The 24,320-nt window shown below is 43.8% G+C and overlaps 4 protein-coding genes across 5 annotated transcripts in view; 2 read left to right on the plus strand and 2 right to left on the minus strand.

Annotated features, from left to right (window-relative positions):
* The window catches only part of LOC144891743 (histone H1.1-like), a 46,813-nt gene continuing 22,493 nt past the window's right edge, over positions 1–24,320 (plus strand). The window contains exons 1-2 of one of the 2 annotated variants that reach the window (XM_078775988.1): positions 1–815; positions 15,691–15,835. In XM_078775988.1, the coding sequence (XP_078632114.1) occupies positions 157–789 (633 nt within the window). In that variant the 5' untranslated portion in view covers positions 1–156 and the 3' untranslated portion in view covers positions 790–815; positions 15,691–15,835. Of the gene's footprint in view, positions 816–15,690; positions 15,836–24,320 lie in introns of those variants that run through there. The other variant, XM_078775989.1, reaches the window with a different exon arrangement.
* Positions 15,839–17,148, minus strand: LOC144891745 (histone H2B 1/2-like). The gene has a single exon (XM_078775992.1). The coding sequence runs from the start codon at positions 17,135–17,137 to the stop codon at positions 16,757–16,759; it is 381 nt and encodes a 126-aa protein (XP_078632118.1). The 5' UTR covers positions 17,138–17,148; the 3' UTR covers positions 15,839–16,756.
* LOC144891744 (histone H3-like) lies at positions 17,335–20,020 on the plus strand. The gene has a single exon (XM_078775990.1). It carries the CDS (start codon positions 19,370–19,372, stop codon positions 19,859–19,861), a length of 492 nt encoding a protein of 163 aa, XP_078632116.1. The 5' UTR covers positions 17,335–19,369; the 3' UTR covers positions 19,862–20,020.
* Positions 20,312–21,068, minus strand: LOC144891748 (histone H4). Its single transcript, XM_078775995.1, has one exon. It carries the CDS (start codon positions 20,632–20,634, stop codon positions 20,323–20,325), a length of 312 nt encoding a protein of 103 aa, XP_078632121.1. The 5' UTR covers positions 20,635–21,068; the 3' UTR covers positions 20,312–20,322.

Below are 24,320 nucleotides of genomic sequence, written 5' to 3' on the forward strand. Positions count from 1 at the left end.
TTGATTTCTACCACGTCCGCTTCTTCGCTCCGTCACTATAAGAACAACAGGCGACGTGGTGAAGGGACGCTTTATTTGTGCAACACTGTACTGTACTTCGTTTTGGAACTTCGTGTTACAACTTCGTGTTACCTCTCATACTCTTGTTGGTGCGAAATGTCGGAGACTGTTCCTGTTTCAGCAGAACTTTCAACTTCGGTCCCGTCTGTCAAGCGAGGGAAGAATAAACCTGGCGCTACCAAGACCCCGAAGAAGACTGACGGCACCCTTTCGGAAAAGATCATCAAGATGGTGGGATCGAGCAAGGAGCGAAATGGTGTGTCGCTTGCCGCCTTGAAAAAGGCCCTGGGAGAAGATGGCTACAATCTCCATCGGAATTCCGTTCGTATCAATTCGGCTGTGAAGAGCCTCGTTGCAAGTGGAAATCTTGTGCAGACCAAGGGAACGGGCGCTGCCGGCTCGTTCAAACTGAACAAGGAAAAGAGTGCGAAAGTGAAGAAGAGCACCAGTCCCAGAAAAGTTGTGAAGAGCACAATCAAGTCTAAAGCGGCCAAGAAAGCGACCAAAAAGCCAGCAGTGAAGAAGGTGGTGCGGAAGGTTTCTCCCAAGAAACTGAAAAGATCTATCGCCGCTTCTTCGAAGCGATCCAGTAAGTCGCCTGCCAAGGTGAAGAAAAACGTGAAGAAGGTTCTGCCTAAGACCAAGGGAAACACCAAGACGATGAAACCAAAGTCCAAGCTTGCAACCAAGGGGTTGAAGAACAAGAAGGCGACGCTCAAAAAGAAGTGAGAGGAAGAGAAGACAAGAGATTTGAGGTGAAGTTTCTCTTGTTCCTCCTCGTCTCACTCGCCCAAAACCACAACGGCTCTTTTCAGAGCCACCCACCTCGTTCACTTGAAAGGAGCTGAACCGATGGTTCATAAAATCACTGGTGGGGCTGGCACATTGCAAACAACAAATCGGGTGCATCCTACGTGCAGACATAATAGATATAACCTTTGTATCCAGTATTTGATGAAGTGGTTTGTGAAAGAGCTTTATAAACAAGAGCACGAGGTTCAAATTATTTGCAAGACCAACAAAAGTTGTTCCATATTCATTCATAACTTATTTATCTATCTATAATTCCAGTAATCTGTGTGTGTGTGTGTGTCTGTGACCGCTGTTTCTCGACAACCACGGGCCCGATATACTTGAAACTTGCCAGGTATATTGCTGGGGACCTGAGGATGTGCCTTTTCAAGGTTTCATATTAATCGGAGAAGTAGTTACCGAGCTATGTCCAAAAAACGATTCAACCAATCAGAGAGCAGCGAGCTATCACGTGTGCCGAACGTGGCGAACAGACTCTGCCTCGGACGGCACATTTGAGAGCGTATTCATTTATTTCACGTTGGCAAACTATGTTGGCGCTATGTTGGCGTTAAACTATGTTTTAAAACTAATTAAAACTAATTTGCGATTCATCGTAACTGCGATATGCGACCTTCCGGACAGTCAAATGAGGACGTCACTTCCGGACTTACGGATAGTCATAGTGACGACGTACTGATGCTGAACGTGGCGAGCAGATGCTGTAAGATACGATCGATTGTAGTACACGTTTCTAATAACTCTGCCGATACAGGCCCGATTAACTGCAGCGCCATCCGAGCTGCGGCGTCGGGACGATACATTCATTGTACGGTCACATCACGCACTTACGGGCACGCCCATGCATGCATGGGCGAAGACATTTTTTTTTTTTTTTTTGGCAAGGAACGGGCACCCACGTACGGGCACGTCCTAGTATCAAACAATGACCAAAGAATGGCAAGTCACGTGACGAAACATGCAATGTTGTTAAATATGCAACATTCAAAGTGTGCCATCACGACTGCGATTACTTGGTATTTAATAAATAACTAATTTCTAAGATCACTTTGTAATTGACCCACGTGCCCCAATGTGCAGGAACAATGTCCCACCAAGAAACTAAGCTTGCCCCATTTGACATTGACACAGGTCGTTGACCATCCCCGTTTACCTGTAAACACAGTGCCTCGTGTCAGGAAAGGCTCGCACTTCACACGATTCTTCGTCCTTCCTCTGCACGAAGTTTCCTCATTCGGAAGCCAAATACAGAGTTCTTGCAATATTTATGAACCGCACACTGTACGATGCATATGTGGAGATTATGCTTTTGTGTATGTTCTGCTTCAATATTTAATTCATGAAAACATTCAATATTTAATTAAGTAATAATATAATAAACATTTAATTCAATATTTAATTTAATTCATCTATACTATAATAGGCTCCGGTGATTCTGTCCGTCTGTCTGTCTGTCCGGGGGTGTGTCTTACGCAAGGCCGGCAGACCCGGCAGGTATTGTACCGGCCGGGCGAGAAGATCGCGCCTCGCGGGTGGATCCCACTCTGGCTGCAATCTTCCGGGCATCGTCGGCAGGTTGGGCCTCAGCAGGAGCATAGAAATCGTAATACCCACTGTCAGAGGACGTTCCCACGCCGGCTGCAGTTTGCCGGTCATTCGGGCAGCCCGAGGAGGATCCTCGTGACAAGCGCATCGTTGGCTCATCAGCAGTTTCATTTGCCGGAGTGAGTGTGTGTAGGTCGTAAGAGCCGCCGCCAGATGGCGCTCGAGTCACGTGAGAAGGATCACTGCCATCTGCAGATTCATATGCCAGAGTGGGTGCATGTAATTCGTAAGAGCCGCCGTCAGATGGGGCTCGAGTCACGTGCTGTGTTTGCCGCACATCAAGAGGAGTTTCCAAAGCAGGAGCATGTCGCTTGTTTGAAGTAGGCGTTCGAACGCCAGTCAAGGTCGGTCGCGCCGCGGCCGGTCGCGTTCGCGCCATTTGTTTCGGCGGCCCGGTGTATCTCACCAAGGTCGTGCGTGCAGCCAGAGGCCCGCGAGAAGGAGGTCGGCTCATCAAAGCCGAGTGAGGCGCCCCGTCCGGTGCTCGATCCGTTGGCTCAGCGATAAGTCCATTCAAGGTCGCACGGGGGCGCGTGCCCCGAGCGGCCTTCCTGCAGACCTTTGCAAAATGGCCCTTGGTGGAGCACAGGTGGCATATGGCTTCCCGAGCCGGGCAGTCAGATCGAGGGTGCTGCCGATTCCCACAAAAATAACATTTTGCGTACCGGTCAGGCCGTGGCCGGGCAGCGGCGGCAGCAGTTAGGCCGGAAGCGGAGTCCGCTTCAGGAGCACCCAGAGACTCGGCCGTGGTGGTCGGGTCCTCCCCCATATCCTCGGCGGTACCCCTCTCCGGTCGCGCGAGTTGAGAAGTCCCCGCCCCGACTCGTGGGTGATCATAAGCGGTGGATTGTTCACGGGCATCTGTAAAGACGCGTGCCAGCCGCAGTGCCTCCGTAAATGTCAGATCCGGGGTCTCCAGGAGTCGGAGCCTCAAGACTCCAGAATTAATTCCGGAGACGAATGAATCTCGGAGCAGGTCATCCTGCACTTGCTCGTGGGTCCGTACCTCCTGCACGCAGTCCGCCAATAGGTAACGCAGCTCCTGTGCATAGCGATCGATCGATTCCGATGGTTGTTGTCGCCGCTGGGAGAGTTGATGCCGGCCGTGCACAGCGCTCCGTGTTTTTACGTATAGTCGCTTCAGCTCGGCCAGAGCCGTAGCGTACGTCACAAATCGAGCAATGCTCCGGTAAACGGTGTGATGGACCTTCAACTGTAACACGGACAGCTTCACCACAGCGTTGGGCTCTGTTTCGTGAGCGGCAAAGTAATTATCCAGCGTTTTGAGCCAGTGGGTGAACTCCGATCCCGTCCCCTCAGCTTGAGTGTCGGCTCCGAGAACCGGTACCATGATCATCTTGTGTTCAGTCATTTCGGCGATCTAAATGATATTAAATGTCGTGAAAATCAAGCTCAGACACGACTTGTCCCTTGGGTAGGTTTAATATCATTTAGATCTGAAGTAACATCCTGTAAAAATACATTCATGCAACAGACATTAGAATCAGAGTATTACATGGGCAAAGTCCGATATCAATAGGTAAAACAAATCAGCGCGGCATATAGGGGCGTACATACCATTCAAACTACAGGACTATGTCACAGTAAGTGCCGCTGGAGTGTTCGTGCGCCCCGGTTGTCCCGGGTCTTATAGACGCCCCTTTTGAAGCGAGCACACCCTGGGTTCACCTTCGGTATAATTTCACTACAGGCCTCATCCGGGGCTCTTGGTTACGGTGACTTTCATTCGCAAATATGAAACCGATGTTTAGCGGATAGTGCGCAAAAAATAACAACGTAACGAAATGGTGAGACACCAAAAGTGCAATCGGGAAAGAGTGACTTGTAATATAATGGGAACCGCATGGATTTATTTCTTTGTGCATTTATGTTATTATTACATTGGTACTTGCTTTTCAGGAAAAGTGGACCAAGAAAATGAAAATCCCCTTTTTTTCATCAATGTGCATGATTTTCACAATTAATATCCATTTGGAATCTCACCAGATGCCGTGTCGCAAACCTATTTATACTAACTAATTCAATTATAGTTATCTATTGTGGTACCAAATGAAATAATAGGCACTCCCTAAACAGTCTTGGACTTTTAAAAGCACATTAGCATCCACGGTCGACCCACTGTCTTCCCCAGTACATCATATATAGAAAATAAAAGTGACCGCTGGCGGCCATTTTGGAAAATGGCTGCTATAGCCACCATGGGCAAAATGTGAGGTGGCCCAATATCCAAATCTGTTCATATTATAATTGTCTTTATGTGTGGCAAGTGTGTTGCTTTTATCACAAAATGCACAATCCTTATAAACATCTAAGTTAAGCTGCTCCACGAAAAGGCCATTTTTGATTTATTAATTAATCAATTAATCGATTAATTATGTAATTATTCGTTTAATGACTAAAAAAATTTTTTTTTTAAGTTACAGATTCTGATGAAATGGTGGTGGTTTATGTGTTCTATGACCGAATTGATTAATAATTTGATTTTTAAATGATTATTATTTATTTATTTTCATTATTAATCATTTATTTATTTTCTTTCTCATTTGGCCAATATCTCAGGCACCTTTTGAGCTGGGAAGCTAATATTTGGACATGAGTGACCAAGTGATGTGGCTATCAAGGATATTTTTGATTTATTGATTAAACATTTAATCTATTAATTATTTATTGATTAATCGATTAATTATTTATTGAGTAATCAATTAATTATTTAATTTTTTATAAATGACTTATTTCATTAAATTTCGAAAAAGATACATCTTCGGATGAAGCACTAGAGGTTTAGTTATACGATTAGCCAATTGATTATGAAAATATTTTGTGATAATCTTTTATTGATTTTAATTATACAATTAATCAATCAATTAGTGTACACCTCTCCCTCCCAATGCAGCCTCAATGAGCTGCACTGCGGTATTGCCGGGCGCCTGAGGCGCCCCGGCAATGGCGCGCTGCAGCATATTTAATTATTTGGCATGGGGCGGTGTACTTTGAATGTATGTGTACTTGTTTGTTTTCTTGTTTGTTTGTCCGGACGATATCTCAGCCATCCTTTGAGCTCGGAAGCTGAAATTTCAGCACAACAGTGAGCAAGTCCTCTTTCAAAAATGATATTTTTTGTTTTTTGATTGATCAATTAATTGAGGAGTTATTTAATTATTAGCGATTAATGAAGTACTTATTTAATTAATCACATTTCCTTTCTCTTCTGACCATTAACTCAGGCACCTTTTGAGTTAGGAAGCTGATATTTGGACATGCCAATGACCAGGTGATTTGGCTGCAAAGGCTATTTTTGATTTATTAATTAATCAATTAATCGATTAATTATTTAATTATTCGATTAATGACTTAATTTTTTTTTTTTTTAGTTACAGATTCTGATGAAATGGTGGTGGTTTATGTGTTCTCTGACCGAATTGATTAATAATTTAATTTTTTATGATTATTATTTCTTTATTTTCATTATTAATCATTTATTTATTTTCTTTCTCATTTGGCCAATATCTCAGGCACCTTTAGAGCTCGGAAGCTAATATTTGGACATGAGTGACCAAGTGATGTGGCTATCAAGGATATTTTTGATTTATTGATTAATCAATTAATCGATTAATTATTTAATTATTCGATTAATTACTAAAAAAAATACTTTTTTTCAGTTACAGATTCTGATGAAATGGTGGTGGTTTAAGTGTTCTGTGACCGAATTGATTAATAATTTAATTTTTTAATGATTGTTATTTATTTATTTTCATTATTGATCATTTATTTATTTTCTTTCTCATTTGGCCAATATCTGAGGCATCCTTTGAGCTGGGAAGCTAATATTTGGACATGCCAATGACCCGGTGATTTGCGCGCAATGGTGACCCGGCAATGGCGCGCTGCAGCATATTTAATTATTTGGCATGGGGCGGTGTACGTTGAATGTATGTGTACTTGTTTGTTTTCTTGTTTATTTGTCCGGACGATATCTCAGCCATCCTTTGAGCTAGGAAGCTGAAATTTCAGCACAACAGTGAGCAAGTCCTTTTTCAAAAATGATATTTTTTGTTTTTTGATTGATCAATTAATTGAGGAGTTATTTAATTATTAGCGATTAATGAAGTACTTATTTAATTAATCACATTTCCTTTCTCTTCTGACCATTAACTCAGGCACCTTTTGAGTTAGGAAGCTGATATTTGGACATGCCAATGACCCGGTGATTTGCCTGCAAAGGCTATTTTTGATTTATTAATTAATTGAAGGTCTCAAACTCATTTTGCAAAAAATGTTCGTTTCCCATGAATCGTACACTTTTCAAAATCCAATCTCACCCCTCCCCTCCAAATCCTCCCCATCACCCATCCCTTTCAAATCTTCCCCCTTGCCCCTTCCCTCCCCTCCCTCCTAAACTCCCCCCACACCCCTCCCCTCCGAGACTCTCCCTCTCACCCCTCCTCCTCAAAGCATCCTCCCTGCTTCTTCCTCCTTCCAACTTTCACCTTCATCTCCCCAAACCTTCTGCCTTGCTCTTCCTCCTCCTCAAATAACACCTCACTGTGCCTCACCCAATCTCCATCAAACCTTTTGTCCGCCCCATTCTTCCCTTTCTCCAAGCTATTCTGAAATCTCTGACACACCTTCAACAGCTCTCCCTACCTCTTCCTCCTCTTCCACATCTTACCCTACCCGTCCCCCCCCTGTTCTGGACCCGATGCTCCCCCTTCCTCTTCATTAACGGTATGGACCTCAAACATCCGGGGCCTTCGCTCAAACTTGACTGACCTCTCCATACAGGTTGCTTCTGACAAACCAGATGTGATCTGCTTAACAGAAACTTTACTCCTTCATGATGTCTCTGATGCCTTGGTATCTCTCCCAGGTTACTCCGTCCTCCGGTATGATAGACCTGAGCCTCGTCCTGGAGGTAGGGTTGCTATCTTTATAAAAAACTCTCTTCCTCACTCGCCCTCCACTGCCCTCTCTCCACCTCACCCCCAGGAATACCTTTGGCTACGGCTTCCCCTTCACTCCCACCTTTTGTTCATATGTGTGTTGTACCGTCCACCAATCAGCGATGACTCCATCTACATCTCACTGTCTGATAATATGGACCAACTTCTATCTACCCATCCCAACTCTCTCTTCCTCATATGTGGTGATTTCAATTGTCACCATGCCAGTTGGCTGGGTGCGGGTACCTCTCTCACCAGCCATGGCTCTTCAGCAAAGGACTTCTGCGACTCACTGGGACTGACACAATCTGTCAATTTCCCGACCCGGATCTCAGTCAACAGAGCATCTTCTCTTCTGGATTTGGTTATGACAAACTTCCCTGAAAATGTCTGCTGCTCTTCTTCTGCTCCAATCGGCTCATCTGATCATGTGCTTGTCAAAGTGGACATCTCTCTGACCATTCTCAGAGAGTCTCCTCAGCGTCGACGAGTCTGGCATTTCACTCAGGCCAACTGGCACGGTCTTCAAGCAGCCATCAATCATCTGGACTGGTCTCCCATCTCTACCGCCTCTGACATCAACTCATCCTGGGAATTCTTTCAAAGTAAATTGCTCTCTCTCATGCACAGATTTATACCATCTCGTCTTCAGTTGTCATACCCTTCCTCCCGTCCATGGTACACGGAATCTTGTGGTGAGGCTGTTGCCCTGAAACAACTTGCTTTCGTCTCCTGGAAAGCAAATCCAACGGAAGGAAATCTCATTTCCTTTCACAAAGCCCGAAACAAGTGTGTGTCCACCTTCAGGAGAGCCAGGAAACAATATCTCACCATTCTCAAGACCGAACTCTCTTATCTGTCTCCCTCTTCCAAATCCTGGTGGCGTCTGGTCAAATCTGTTTCTGGTGTTTGTTCCCCCTCCATCCCCTCCCTCACCTCAAACGGCTTAACGGCTGACTCCGCACGTGAAAAAGCTGAATGCCTCAACTCTGTGTTTGCCTCTAAATCTTGTGTCCCAAACCCATCCCTCTCTGTACCCACTGTACCCAGTCGTACCCAGCTGCTCCTGGACTCTGTGTCCTTTCCTCCTGACAAGGTGGAAAAGTTTCTGTCAACCCTCGACTCTGATTCTGCAACTGGTCCTGACGGCATCAGCCCACGGGTCCTAAAATCATGTTCTTCTGCTCTTTCACTCCCTCTTTCTGTTCTCTTCACCCTCTCTTTTGCTCAAGGTCATCTGCCATCTGCTTGGAAATCAGCCAACATCACCGCTTTGCACAAAAAAGGTGCAAAAACAGATCCCAGCAACTACAGACCAATCAGCCTTCTCCCAATTATCAGCAAAGTCATGGAATCCATCATTGCTTCAGATATTAAATCTTTCCTCTTCTCCAATGGCTTGATCTCTGATCATCAATTTGGTTTCAGACCTGGTCACTCTACTCTAGACATGCTGCTTCTGCTTTCTCAACAATGGATGGAGGTCCTCAACGCCAAACAGGAAATTAGAGCTGTCTCCCTTGACATTTCACGTGCCTTCGATACGGTCTGGCACCCTGCTCTGCTCTCCAAACTCTCCTCCTTTGGTATCCATGGAAATCTCCACGCATGTGTTACATATTTATGTGAATGTATGTAAATTACCATTCAGGTCTTTGCTTATCCGTGTGTAGTAGATTAAGGGTTGTTGTGGTTGGAGGGTCAGGAGCCCTTCTGAGAAAGTGTCCGGAAACGGAAGTGACCGGAAACGGAAGAGAAAAAGACACGAGGAAGAAAAGCGACGAGTATTCTTCTTCTTCCTCGCCCCGCTCCGATGAAAGGTGGGATCGACCTTGCGCTGCGTGGAAAAGCGGCGTTCCGAAGCCCGTCTGGCGAGAGGAGTTACCGGGACGTGTACCTACCCGGTGGAGACGTCAAGTTGACGTGGGGCCGTGCATCGACCCCGCGTCTGGCACCGTTCGCGGCACCGTCTAAACAGACGCGTACGGGTCGCACGTTGGGGCCTAACACGCCTTGCAAGCGGCGTGGGGCTTTTGGCTTGCTTTACCGTACCCGCTTCGCGTGGCCACGAGGGGCTGCAGCCGCGGTGCCTGGTACGATACCTGCCCGGTGGAAACACGTCCACCCGGGGTTCGTTCAACCGCCCGAGTGCGGCGACGCCGACCAGCATCTCGGTCAGGAGGGGCCCAGAGACATTGTGAGGGGCAGAGACCAAAAGGGGGTCGTGAGTACAGAAGTGGACACACCTATATAAGATGGCCATCTTAATCATATAGGGAATTGATTGTGGATTGGGAATTGTTGATGATTGTTGGTTGTTGATTGCTCGGGGAATATCCGTGATTGTATCATTGAAATCGTATGCTATCCTTACCCTGGAAATATATCATTGCACATCAGTTTCTCTTGGGTGGAATTCATAGGGATTGCGTTGCGAAAGCGCATATATATAATACTACTTGCTGGCGAAGGTCCTCTCACGGTCCGGGGGTCACCGAGACCAGGTAGTCACCGAGGGGACCACGTAACACATGGCTGGCGGACTTCCTCTCTGGTTGTAGTCAACGTGTGGCCCTGAATGGGTTTCTCTCATCTCCTCTTCCTGTTCAGGCTGGAGTTCCCCAAGGTAGTGTTCTGGGCCCTGTGCTTTTTCTGGTCTTCATCAATGATCTCTCTGACTCTCTTGAAAATCCTCTCTATCTCTTTGCTGACGACTCTACTCTCTGTCGCTCCATTCCTCATCCCTCAGATCGGCAGTCTGCAGCCTCCTCACTCTCTGCAGACCTGGACAAAATCACAGACTGGTCAAACAAGTGGAACATGTCTTTCAATCCTGACAAATCTCACACTCTTACAATGTCTCTCCGAAAGGACTGACTGGACAACCCTCCCATCCACTTTCTCAACAATCCTCTCCAAGAAGTTCTGTCGCTCAAGCTTTTGGGTCTCACTATCTGCCATGATCTTTCTTGGGAAAACCACATTTCCAAGCTGGCCTCCAAAGCCAGTCGCCGACTGGGCATCCTCCGTCGTGCGAAGTCCTTCCTTGGCACACCTGAGCTCCTCACCACATAGAAGGCTTTCATCCGCAGCTCAATGGAATACTGTTCCCCCCTCTGGGCTGGTGCTCCTGCCTCACACCTTGCTCGGCTTCACGCTGTTGAGGCCAAAGCATTCAGAATCATTGGAATCTCCTGCGATGTAGTCAACGCCGAGGGCCTTTCACTCACTCACCGCAGGCAGGTTGGTGGTCTTTCTGTCTTCTACCGACTCCTCTCCGGCCTTGCTCCCCCAGCTCTCTCTGTGCTCTGTCCCCCCAATATTCCTTCAGGTCGCACAAGATCTGCCTGCAACCCTCTTATGGTTAAACTGCCAAAGTCTAGGCTCTCTGCTCACCTTCACTCTTTCATTCACCTTTTCTCCTGCCTCTGGAACAAACTCCCCCACTCCCTTCAATCCCACTCCTCCCTCCAGGTCTTTAAAACAGCTGTTCACCACCATCTCTTATCTTCCCCCATCGAAAACCTTGATCTTTTCTACCCCCGGTAATTCACCCCAGAGTCCTTGCAGTGTTCATATGTTTTAATCCTCTCCCACCTCCCCCCAAGTCCTCCCGATGTCCCTGCTCTCAAATGTTGTGTTTGTGTCCTTCCCCCTCTTCCCCCTCTCTTTTGTGTCCTTCCCCCTCTCTCCCCATCTTGTCTGCCGCTCCCCTTGTTTTTTGTTTTGTGTGTCGGTTTGTCTTTTTGTGTGATTAATGTTAGCTCTTTCACGAGCCTCGATCTTGTATACAAACAAAAATCAAAAAAAAAAAAATCAATTAATCGATTTATTATTTAATTATTCGATTAATGACTAAATTTTTTTTTTTTTTTAGTTACAGATTCTGATGAAATGGTGGTGGTTTATGTGTTCTCTGACCGAATTGATTAATAATTTAATTTTTTTATGATTATTATTTCTTTAATTTCATTATTAATCATTTATTTATTTTCTTTCTCATTTGGCCAATATCTCAGGCACCTTTAGAGCTCGGAAGCTAATATTTGGACATGAGTGACCAAGTGGTGTGGCTATCAAGGATATTTTTGATTTATTGATTAATCAATTAATCGATTAATTATTTAATTATTCGATTAATTCCTAAAAAAATACTTTTTTTCAGTTACAGATTCTGATGAAATGGTGGTGGTTTAAGTGTTCTGTGACCGAATTGATTAATAATTTAATTTTTTAATGATTGTTATTTATTTATTTTCATTATTGATCATTTATTTATTTTCTTTCTCATTTGGCCAATATCTGAGGCATCCTTTGAGCTGGGAAGCTAATATTTGGACATGACATTGACCAAGTGATGTGGCTATCAAGGATATTTTTGATTTATTGATTAATCATTTAATCGATGAATTATTTATTGATTAATCAATTAATTATTTAATTTTTTATTAATGACTTATTGAATTAGATTTCTAAAAGATACATCTTCGGATGAAGCACTAGTGGTTTAGTTATGCTATTAGCCAATTGATTAAGAAAATATTTTGTGATAATCTTTTATTGATTTTAATTATACAATTAATCAATCAATTAGTGTACACCTCTCCCTTCCAATGCAGCCTCTATGAGCTGCACTGCGGTATTGCCAGGCGCTGAAGGCGCCCCGGCAATGCCGCGCTGCAGGATATTTAATTATTTGGCAAGGGGGCGGTGTACTTTGAATGTATCTGTACTTGTTTGTTTTCTTTCTTGTTATACACCGCACCTTTCCTATGCCATCTCCAGGCGTTGCAAATCGTCATTGCTGGGCACCGAAGGGGGCTCGGCAGTGACGCACGCTGAAAGGGAGTACTCAGTTTTCACTCTGTTTGTTTGTTTGTTTGTTGTACACCGCACCTTTCCTATGCCATCTCCAGGCATTGGAAATCGTCATTGCTGGGCACCGAAGGGGGTTCGGCAGTGACGCACGCTGAAAGGGAGTACTCAGTTTTCACTCTGTTTGTTTGTTGTGCACCGCACCTTTCCTATGCCATCTCCAGGCATTGCAAATCGTCATTGCTGGGCACCGAAGGGGGCTCGGCAGTGACGCACGCTGAAAGGGAGTACTCAGTTTTCACTCTGGTTGTTTATTTGTTTGTTTACTTGTTTTCTTGTTTGTTTGTCCGGGTGGTATCTCAGCCATCCTTTGAGCAAGGAAGCTGAAATTTCGGCACAAGAGTGAGCAAGTCCTTTGTCAAAAACTGTATTTTTTCTTTATTGATTCATCAAATAATTGAGGAGTTATTTAATTATTAGCGATGAATTAAGTACTTATTTAATTAATTAAATTTCCTTTCTCTTCTGACCATTAACTCAGGCACCTTTTGAGTTAGGAAGCTGATATTTGGACATGCCAATGACCAGGTGATTTGGCTGCAAAAGCTATTTTTGATTTATTAATTAATCAATTAATCGATTAATTATTTAATTATTCGATTAATGACTAAAACATTTTTTTTTTTTTTTAAGTTACAGAATCTGATGAAATGGTGGTGGTTTACGTGTTCTCTGACCGAATTGATTAATAATTTAATATTTTATGATTATTATTTATTTATTTTCATTATTAAGCATTTATTTATTTTCTTTCTCATTTGGCCAATATCTCAGGCACCTTTTGAACTCAGAAGCTAATATTTGGACATGAGTGACCAAATGATGTGGCTTTCAAGGATATTTTTGATTTATTGATGAATCAATTAATCGATTAATTATTTAATTATTCGATTAATTACTAAAAAAAATAAAAATAAATTCAGTTACAGATTCTGATGAAATGGTGGTGGTTTATGTGTTCTGTGACCGAATTGATTAATAATTTAATTTTTTAATGATTATTATTTATTTATTTTCATTATTAATCATTTATTTATTTTCTTTCTCATTTGGCCAATATCTCAGGCACCTTTTGAGCTGGGAAGCTAATATTTGGACAAGACAGTGACCAAGTGATGTGGCTATCAAGGATATTTTTGATTTATTGATTAATCATTTATTCGATAAATTATTTATTGATTAATCGATTAATTATTTATTGATTAATCAATTAATTATTTAATTTTTTATTAACGACTTATTTAATTAAATTTCTAAAAGATACATCTTCGGATGAAGCACTAGTGGTTTAGTTATGCTATTAGCCAATTGATTAAGAAAATATTTTGTGATAATCTTTTATTGATTTTAATTATACAATTAATCAAACAATTAGTGTCACCTCTCCCTCCCAATGCAGCCTCTATGAGCTGCACTGCGGTATTGCCGCGTGCCGAAGGCGCCCCGGCAATGCCGCGCTGTAGGATATTTAATTATTTGGCATGGGGGCGGTGTACTTTGAATGTATCTGCACTTGTTGAAAATTGGGTCGCCACGTCAAAATCCAAGATAGCCACCGCCATATATACGTATGAACCTTGTGAGCGAAATATCTTGAAAAAAAAACGAACTACTATCTTCTAATCTGGTGTGTGGGTGTATCTACGCATCAGGAAGAACGCTATTGAAAATTGGGTCGCCACGTCAAAATCCAAGATGACCACCACCATATATACGTCTGAACCTTGTGAGCGAAATATCTTGAAATATAAACGAACTACTAACTTCTAATCTGGTGTGTGGGTGTATCTACGCATCAAGAAGAACGCTATTGAAAATTGGGTCGCCACGTCAAAATCCAAGATGTCCGCCTTGCGTCTTCCACTTTTTCAACTCATCACTTCACCGACGGGGGACCGAGGCGTAACGCTTGTTTTTTTTCAGTTGCAGATTCTGATGAAATGGTGGTGGTTTATGTGTTCTGTGACCGAATTGATTAATAATTTATTTTTTAATGATTATTATTTATTTCTTTTCATTATTAATCATTTATTTATTTTCTTTCTCATTTTGCCGATATCTCAGGCACCTTTTGAGCTGGGAAGCTAATATTTGGACATGACTGACCAAGTGATGTGACTGTCAAGGATATTTTTGATTTATTGATTAATCATTTAATCGATTAATTATTTATTGATTAATTATTTATTGATTAATCAATTAATTATTTAATTTTTTATTCATGACTTATTTAATTAAATTTCTAAAAGATACATCTTCGGATGAAGCACGAGTGGTTTAGTTATGCTATTAGCCAATTGATTAAGAAAATATTTTGTGATAACCTTTTGTTGATTTTAATTATACAATTAATCAATCAATTATTGTGCACCTCTCCCTCCCAATGCAGTCTCCATGAGCTGCACTGCGGTATTGCCGGGTGCCAGAGGCGCCCCGGCAATGCCGCGCTGTAGAATATTTAATTATTTGGCATGGGGGCGGTGTGCTTTGAATGTATCTGTATTTATTTATTACTTGCAAAATCGAAGATTTTTCAAGTATATTGGTCGGTTGTGTTTGTGACTCTGTTAATTTGTCACCGGCCTACAGGTCACAATTTTCAACCGATCTTCACCAAACTTCACCAAGTGGTAGAGTTGGTCAAATGCCAGAAGCCTATTGTTTTGGGGTCAATAGGTCAAAAGGTCAACATAGGCCAAAGGTCACCAACTTTGCTAAATTTCTAAAATCCTCAATTTTCATCCGATTGACTTGAAATTTGAAGACCACTTGCATATCTGGTCATTGAATTCAACCACCAAGAATTTTTGAAGTCAACATAGGCCAAATGGTCAACATAGGCCAAATTTCTAAAATCCTCAATTTTCATCCAATTGACTTGAAATTTGGAGAGGACTTGCACATCTGGTCACTGAATTCAACCACCAAGTATTCTTGAGGTCAACATCGGCCAAAAGGTCAACATAGGCCAAATTTCTAAAATCCTCAATTTTCATCGAATTGACTTGAAAATTGAACAGCATTTGCACATTGAGTCACTAAATAGGGAAACTAACTATTTTTGAGGTCAAAAGGTCAAAGGTCAACTGAAGGTCAACCTTCCAAAATCATCATTTTTCATCTGAAAAATCGTCACTTTTCATCCTGTTGACCCAAGCTTTTATCAAGATTGTAAATTTTAAACTTCATGAAATGGACAATTTGCTGTATCAATGGTAAACTTTTGGGGGAGGGCGTATTTTGCAAGTATCGTGCTACGCATGACGTTTTCTTGTTTATTTATTTATTTATTTATTTTTTTAGGGGCTTTTTTTTTTTGGGTTCACGAGTTATCAAGTGACCACTATATTTGTCATGTGTGTGTGTCTGTCCGCAGCATAACTACCTGATGATATCATCCGATCTTCATGAAACTTGGGTGGGAGGTTGATATCATGAGCTCGTTGTGTCCTGCGTCGACTGGGCGGATTACGCCCATTGTGGGCGGAGCCACGCCCGAAAAAGATGTTTTTCGGGGGCAATCGATTTCAAGCTACATCTTCTCCGAGGGTTTTGGTGGAATCTGACAGGGGTTTCGATATTTGGTTCGGCCATTGTCACGTGTCTAGCCCCACGGAGCTCGATTTTTCGTTTTCGCCTCAAGGTCACGAAATTTAGAAAAGTCGATTTTTGATGGCTTTATGACATTGTTCGCTTCCTGATAGGGTGAAATGTCGTACATGATCTTATATGATCACATACATAATGAAATGCAAGTTTTCCAACAAATTTCAGAATCCTCGACCCTAACCCCTCCCCTCATAAACTCCTCCCCCCCACCCTCATTTTTCCTCCATTTCCCCCCTCACCCCTCCTCCTCAAAGCGTCCTCCCCAGTTCTTCCCCCTTCCAATTCTCACCTCCATCTCCCCCAACCTTCTGCCTTGCTCTGCCCCCCTCCCCTCAAATAAAACCTCACTGTTCCTCACCCAGTCACCATCAAACCTTTTGTCCACCCCATACTTCCCTTTCTCCAAGCTATTCTGAAATTTCTCACACACTGTCAACAGCTCTCCCTACCTCTTCCACATCTTACCCTACCCCTTTCCCCCCCACCTGTTCTGTACCCGATGCTCCCCCAAACGTTGGTCCTCTCATCAAATTTGATCCTGACACCCCAACATACATACCCACCTCACAATCAATTATGTTCCAAGTCATCATGACAAATACCAACCCTATCCACGGAATAATAGGAAGTTTTAACAGGACGACTCTTTACTTCAGTATAGTGCTGATGATTACCTGACCTGCACTTTGATATGAACCACATTAATAGTTAGATATGACGTGGTTCTTTCACCAAGGAAGGACACGAATAGGAAAAGTCGCACTCCATTAAAGAAACATTGAGTGGCTCTGAAAAGAGCCGTTTGGGGATGAACTAGAGAAACGAGTCCGAGCTCACTTGGAGCTGGTGTACTTGGTCACGGCCTTTGTACCTTCGGACACGGCGTGCTTGGCCAACTCCCCGGGAAGGAGCAGACGCACTGCCGTCTGGATCTCCCGCGATGTGATGGTGGAGCGCTTGTTGTAATGCGCCAGACGAGATGCTTCGGATGCGATGCGCTCAAAGATGTCATTAACGAAGGAATTCATGATGCTCATCGCTTTGGAAGAAACACCCGTATCGGGGTGAACTTGTTTCAGCACCTTGTAGATGTAAATGGCGTAGCTTTCCTTTCTGCGATGACGCCGTTTACCGGGACCCTTTCGAGTCGCTTTAGAAACGGCTTTCTTCGAACCCTTCTTTGCTGCCACTTGCTTGGGCTGATCCGGAGGCATGACGAGTAGAGAAAAGAAAACAGAGAGCGAAACAACCAAGCATGAAATTGCAGAGAAAGAGTAAGAATAAGAATACGTGTGTGAGCGATTCCCTCTTATAAAGGGTTCATATGCAAATATGTGGATCACAGAGGGTTTCAGACAGAGAACACAATCTAATGCTCAGTCATTGGATGGATGAAAAGTGGGCGTGTGTCATTCTTGATCCGAATTCCACCTCAAAATAACCCAATTCCCCAACCAATCGGCATTGACCTGACAAACAGTGAAGGTTCTCTGATTCTGTATTCCCCTCCACAAATCATGTCAGGACGTGGTAAAGGTGGTGGAAAGGTTCGTGCTAATGTTACGTATTACCTCCCCAAACCCTGATTACGGTGCACCTCAGTCTGGAGTGGGAACACGGCAGACAGATTTGTTATTTTGAGAGTTCTAATAAACCATAATAAAACCACACCAATGCGATTGCAGAACAAACAAGTAATTGTATAAAGAACTCTCACATACACAATAATAACACTATGAAAGAGAGTACAATGAAAATGTCATTTGCATGAACTGAACAATACATATGATGGTACCATCATTCCCCAATGCTCTCAAAGCAATAAACTCGCGATACACCAAGCAAGAGTGGAATGTAACATTCCCCAAAGTCCGTGCACGAAACCCAACGCAGTGAAGGTCGAAATCGCGCAGAACGGCAAAACAACAGGCAGGTATTTGCGCGGCTGCGGGTGAGGAGTGACGAGGTGAGAGGTCGATATGGGAACTGAGCCAATAGGAAAACCAACGTCAATCAACACGATGAGGTCGAGATGGAAATCCCAACGGCAAAACAAGATGCACCAAGCGGACAACCTCTTCAAGTACAAAATGGCAGATCGGCCTGGAATGGAGGCGCTTGCTTTACGTTACATTTTTTTTCTTTTACATAACATCATCACGTTACATTTTTTCACATTCCATCATCACATTACATTTTACATCATCATTTTTTCACATTCATTTTTTCATTTTTTTTTTCACATTTTTTTGTGAAATTTTTTTCACAATTTTTCACAATTTTTTTGTGAAACATTTTTTCACATTCCATCATCACATTACATCTTACATCATCACATCATCACATTACATATTTTGCTTGAATCAAACGTTGGTGTCATGTCTGGACGTGGTAAAGGTGGAAAAAGTCTCAGCAAAGGAGGTGACAAACATCATCGTAAGGTACTGCGTGATAACATCCAGGGAATCACAAAGCCTGCTATTCAAAGCCTGCTATTCAAAGCCTGCTATCCTTTCGCCTTGCTCGTCGTGGTGGGGTAAAGCGCATCTCGGGTCTCATCTACGAGGAAACCCGTGGAGTTCTCAAGGTGTTCCTGATGATGTTGTCCGCGATGCTGTTACCTACACGGAGCACGCCAAGCGCAAGACCGTTACTGCCACGGATGTGGTGTACGCTTTGAAGCGCCAGGGCCGTACGCTCTACGGTTTCGATGGTTAAACATTTTGGTGGTGGTGTTCATCAACAGCCACAACAACAAAACGGCTCTTTTTAGAGCCACAAACTCGTTCATGAAGGAGCTTCAGTCGTCTTGAACTTTGCTTTATGTATTCTTTAATAGAGGATAGTTGATCTTGTGCTTTATTCATCCAATAAATTGAGAGCCACAAGTGTGAGAAACTCAACTGTACAATACAAATTTGTATTATTTGCAAATCATGTTCAGTTCCACCAATCTCAAATAAATGCATTTCACGAAGTTCCCCTTGCCAAAAGACCCAATTCTGAAATCGATTAATGAATGATTTTTTTTGTCTTACGGGGCAAACTCACATTTATTTGGCAAAGATTTGCCTTTGCTTCTTTTCTTTCAGGGAAATGCTAAAACAGGCCCAAACGAGCTCACGATAGATATTGATGGGAGAAACGAGCAAGGGAGGGCGGACGGAGCTTTCCTTCGCGGAGAGGATCACGTCGGGCTCGGATTTCAGCCAATGGAGTGTGGAGAGTGAAGTTTCGACAAATGGATGGAGCATGAGGTGGGGCTTAAGTCTTCAGCGAATGGGAGAGTGTTTGAGGCAGCCAATAACAAACGTGCAAAATATGCCAGCCAATCGCGAACGGCGGAAGCTCTCGCGGCGCAAACAAAATTAGACCGTGCATTTCTCATCTCATAATCTCATTTCATTCGCTGGTGTTTTGTTTTGTGTTGATTTTTGCCGGTCACGATGGCTCGAACGAAGCAAACCGCCCGTAAATCGACTGGTGGAAAAGCTCCCCGAAAGCAGTTGGCGACAAAGGCGGCACAGAAAAGTGCTCCAGCCACCGGTGGCGTGAAAAAGCCGCATCGTTACCGTCCAGGAACTGTGGCGCTGCGCGAGATCCGGCGCTACCAAAAGTCCACGGAGCTGCTCATTCGCAAGCTGCCGTTTCAGCGCCTCGTCCGTGAAATCGCACAGGATTTCAAGACCGATTTGCGATTTCAGAGCTCCGCAGTGATGGCGCTGCAGGAGGCGAGCGAGGCCTACCTCGTTGGGCTGTTTGAGGACACTAATTTGTGCGCGATTCACGCCAAACGTGTCACCATCATGCCCAAGGACATCCAGCTGGCACGACGTATCCGTGGGGAGCGAGCTTCAGCTGCTCGTCCAAGGTCTTGTGCACACCTTCCGTACCACACCACCCAACGGCTCTTTCCAGAGCCACAACACCTTTCTTGAAAGCGTAATCGACCTTTCACCGAACTCGCCACCTATGACTACCTTTTGTGTGTATACGGGTCGGAAGGAAATGCGTTTTGTAATGCCCTTTTTATAAAGACAGAGGGAAACGTTGAACAAGATGTGGAGGTTGGCTGTCTTCAGGGATGGGGTTTCACAATGTTTCAATGAAACCTCCACAGGATTGACAATTGTTGGGGCTCCTATGTAATGTCTCTTGCAAGGTGGTTCATGTTAAAATACACATTTTTTTTATTTCAACCATATTACATGTATTATTTTATCCGTTCATATCCTCAAACCCAAAATAATAATGTAAACCCTGCTGTCTCCATTGCATTTCTGGTGCCAAAGAATACATAATACAAAGTTCAAATCGCCTGAAGCTCCTTCATGAACGAGTTGGTGGCTCTGAAAAGAGCCGTTTTGTTATTGCTGTTGATGAACACCACCCTCAATGTTTAACCACCGAAACCGTAGAGCGTACGGCCCTGGCGCTTCAAAGCGTACACCACATCCATGGCAGTAACGGTCTTGCGCTTGGCGTGCTCCGTGTAGGTAACAGCATCGCGGATCACATTTTCCAGGAACACCTTGAGAACTCCACGGGTTTCCTCGTAGATGAGACCCGAGATGCGCTTTACCCCACCACGACGAGCAAGGCGACGAATAGCAGGCTTTGTAATTCCCTGGATGTTATCACGGAGTACCTTGCGATGACGTTTCGCACCTCCTTTACCGAGACCCTTTCCACCTTTACCACGTCCAGACATGACCACAGTTTGCTTCTAAAAGCAAAACCACAAACGTTCGCGTCTCTGTGTGGATGGTGGTTGTACTGAGGCTTTATGTTGGTGGAGAGCTCGATGTGACTATTTGTTCTTGAACCTTTGCACTTTGCCTCATACATTTCATTATTTTCTCGAAGTGAAACGGTACTTCCCTGATGATTTCTACCACGTCCGCGCGTGTGCTCTTTGCCTTTTCACCTCTCCAGCTGCGCATGCGCACGTTGTCCTTAAGCTTTGGCAATGTGCAACTGCACTCGCTCTTTCGGTCCCTTCGCTTTCGCTCAAAGAAACACAGAATTTTGTCAAATGAGGTTTAACTTCGGCAGTAATATACGGCGATTTCATTCTGAACACAACTGCAGAACTTTGTCAAAATAAACAACAAACGCAAACGACCCGAAGTTGCAAATACGCTTCGAAGGTCTCAAGTAATTGAAGGATCGACATTTTCATGATTTAGGATTTCAAGAAAAGTAAAACTGCCCTTTTTGGCGGACATTAACCTCGATGAACCACCGGCCATTATAAATGTAATTTCATTGCGGTTGAAACACAATAAATTATCGTGACGTTCAACCAGTAAACAGCAGAACCTTTCGCTATTATTACGAAGCTTTACTTTAACGCGTGGAAGATCTTTGAAGTTGCTGCATGGAAGACCTTGCACCTCTCTTGGACGACAGGGGATTAATTGAACTAGTCAAGTAAGACAGTGTTCATGATATATCACAACAGTTTCGTTTACAACACCTCGATGCACACAGAACATCACACGAAGCACGACACAAGAACAGGGGAGAAACCGGGTCGACGATTTTATTCGCGTTTGGATTTTAAAAAACGTTCGAAGCATTGCTTACACCCGTTTGCTGTTGGTAAGTGGTAACCAAGTATTTTCACATTTGTGCTGGTTCATGCTAAGATGACCTCGACACGAACCTCCAAAAAGGAGTTTTTTTTCTTGTTTGTTTCATTGCTTTGCAAAGGTGGCTGCAGACAGGTGCACATTTCACCATGAACTTTGTGAGGTTCAATTCAGGTCAAAGAAAATATTTTACTCTTGAAAAACAGATCCTGAGCATAGAAACACCTTGGGCAAAGCCCGAGAACGTGTTCGATTAAGCCCGTGGTTCTTAACCTGGGTTCAACCGAACCCCAGGGGTTCAGTGAGCCAGTCTCAGTGGTTCGGCAGAGGGCCTCCGAAACGCATTGCAATTTGTTTTTTGTTTGTTTTTAGTTTTGTATCAATTTTGAATCTATGTGTAATTACGCTTACTATTCATATTATTATTATTTTGCTATGTATGTTATGAACGAATGGAAATGTTATTTGTAATTGTATTCCCATCCCATTCATGGTTTCTCTGGTCTGTGTTTAAGATAAGTTGTTTCACACTGACTGTCGTAAGTTGAATCAATGAGCAACTTGCTAATTATTCTGTTGATGGTGCTTACTTGTTTACTTACTTATTGGATTTTGGACTTTGCAGGTGTTCGCAAATTCCAGTGAATAACCTTGATTAGCTTGCCGTGTGCCGTGCGTCATTGGTCGTGCCTTACTTTGGAGTTACTGATTAATTGAAAAGTAAGTTGGAAATGTTTGGATATGCAGGGCGGGTTCAGAGTTATATTAAAGTCAAAAGTGGATGGTGATTATAAAATATGATTGAATTACTCAGAAAATTAGGTGGAGGTGATATAACTCCTTTGGTCGCAATTCAAAACTAACAATTCGCAGTTTTCTATGTAATATTATAATGGGATTTGAGGTGACATAGAGTTGAGTAGATAATAAATCCCGTCATCGTAACTATTGTTACGTGGTCCCCTCGGTGACTACCTGGTCTCGGTGACCCCCGGACCGTGAGAGGACCTTCGCCAGAAAGTAGTATTATATATGCGGTTATGCAACGCAATCCCTATGAATTCCACCCAAGAGAAACTGATGTTCAATGATATATTTCCAGGGTAAGGATATCATACAATTTCAAGGATACAATCACGGATATATTCCCCGAGCAATCAACAACAAACAACCATCAACAATTCCCAATCCACAATCAATTCCCTATATGATTAAGATGGTCATCTTATATATGTGTGTCCCCTTTCGGTACTCACGACCCCCTTTTGGTCTCTGCCCCTCACAATGTCTCTGGGCCCCTCCTGACCAAGATGATGGTCGGCCTCGCCGCACTCGGGCGGTTGAACGAACCCCGGGTGGACGTGTTTCCACCGGGCAGGTATCGTATCAGGCACCCCGGCTGCAGCCCCTCGTGGCCACGCGAAGCGGGTACGGTAAAGCAAGCCCAAAAGCCCCACGCCGCTTGCAACGCGTGTTAGGCCCCAACGTGCGACCCGTACGCGTCTTTTTAGACGGTGCCGCGAACGGTGCCAGACGCGGGGTCGATGCACGGCCCCACGTCAACTTGACGTCTCCACCGGGTAGGTACACGTCCCGGTAACTCCTCTCGCCAGACGGGCTTCGGAACGCCGCTTTTCCACGCGGCGCAAGGTCGATCCCACCTTTCGTCGGAGCGGGGCGAGGAAGAAGAATCCTCGTCGCTTTTCTTCCTCGTGTCTTTTTTTCTTCCGTTTCCGGTCACTTCCGTTTCCGGACACTTTTCAGAAGGGCTCCTGACCCTCCAACCACAACAACCCTTAATCTACTACACATGGATAAGCAAAGACCTGAATGGTAATTCACATACATTCACATAAATATGTAACACTCCCCCCCTTCAAGAAAGAAAGTTTGAACCCAGCGAAAACTTTCTTTGCCGGCCAATTTGGAGAAACAAACCAGATAACTCAACCCCCCCCCACATTATCCGTTCCCCCTGGGCACAGTTATCACTTAAAAAGAAAGCAACCAAAATTTCACCACAACCCCCCCCAGATTACTCACTCTGGACTAAGCACCAGCAACGACATTGTCCCTGCCCTTTACATGTTCAATTTCCCGTTGGACCCCTGCCAAGCCAAACTCCATCTCATGACCCTCTGACTTTGACCGTCAGTTTCTTGTGAATGAAGGTTAAGGGGTTGATCAAAGATCCAAAGTTAAGCCACTCGATAGCACTTTTTCCGGGAGGCCAAGCCGAGTATTCACTACATGGATGCCTTTAGGAACGTGGAGTTCACGGTTAGTCCGTGCAGGAAAGTTCTCTACATGGGCGCCTTGAGGAACGTGGAGTTCACGGTTAGTCCGTGCATGAAAGTTCACTACATGGACGCCTTTAGGAACGGCGTTCACGGTTAATCCGTGTAGGAATCTTGGCTCGGCGGCTCCGCCGCATTCAGTGCTTCTAGTCTAGTAGGAAGACTAGGTCCCCCTGCACCCCCCGGAGATATACTTCTAATCAGTGTTTCTAGATTGGAAAAAATGTGTAGAAAATGACTAGCTATGGCCCCAAGCTGAAAAAATGTCCCACATACCATTGTTATGCAAATTACTGCTGCCATTATCAAAAAAACGATTTTTGACATATCTCAGCCAATATTGCAGATAATTGAAAAAATAAGGTGTCTAGACTCATGTTTTGACGGGTGTAGATCATGATAGAACTATTCATAACAAGATCACCTGTGTCTATGGTTTGCTAGTATGCTAATTAGTGCTTTATTTACAAAATAATCACAGTTTTACGAAATAATAGACTCATATT

Source organism: Myxine glutinosa, chromosome 4, assembly GCF_964187855.1.
Source record: "Myxine glutinosa chromosome 4, kmMyxGlut1.1, whole genome shotgun sequence".
NCBI classification, from domain to species: domain Eukaryota; kingdom Metazoa; phylum Chordata; class Myxini; order Myxiniformes; family Myxinidae; genus Myxine; species Myxine glutinosa.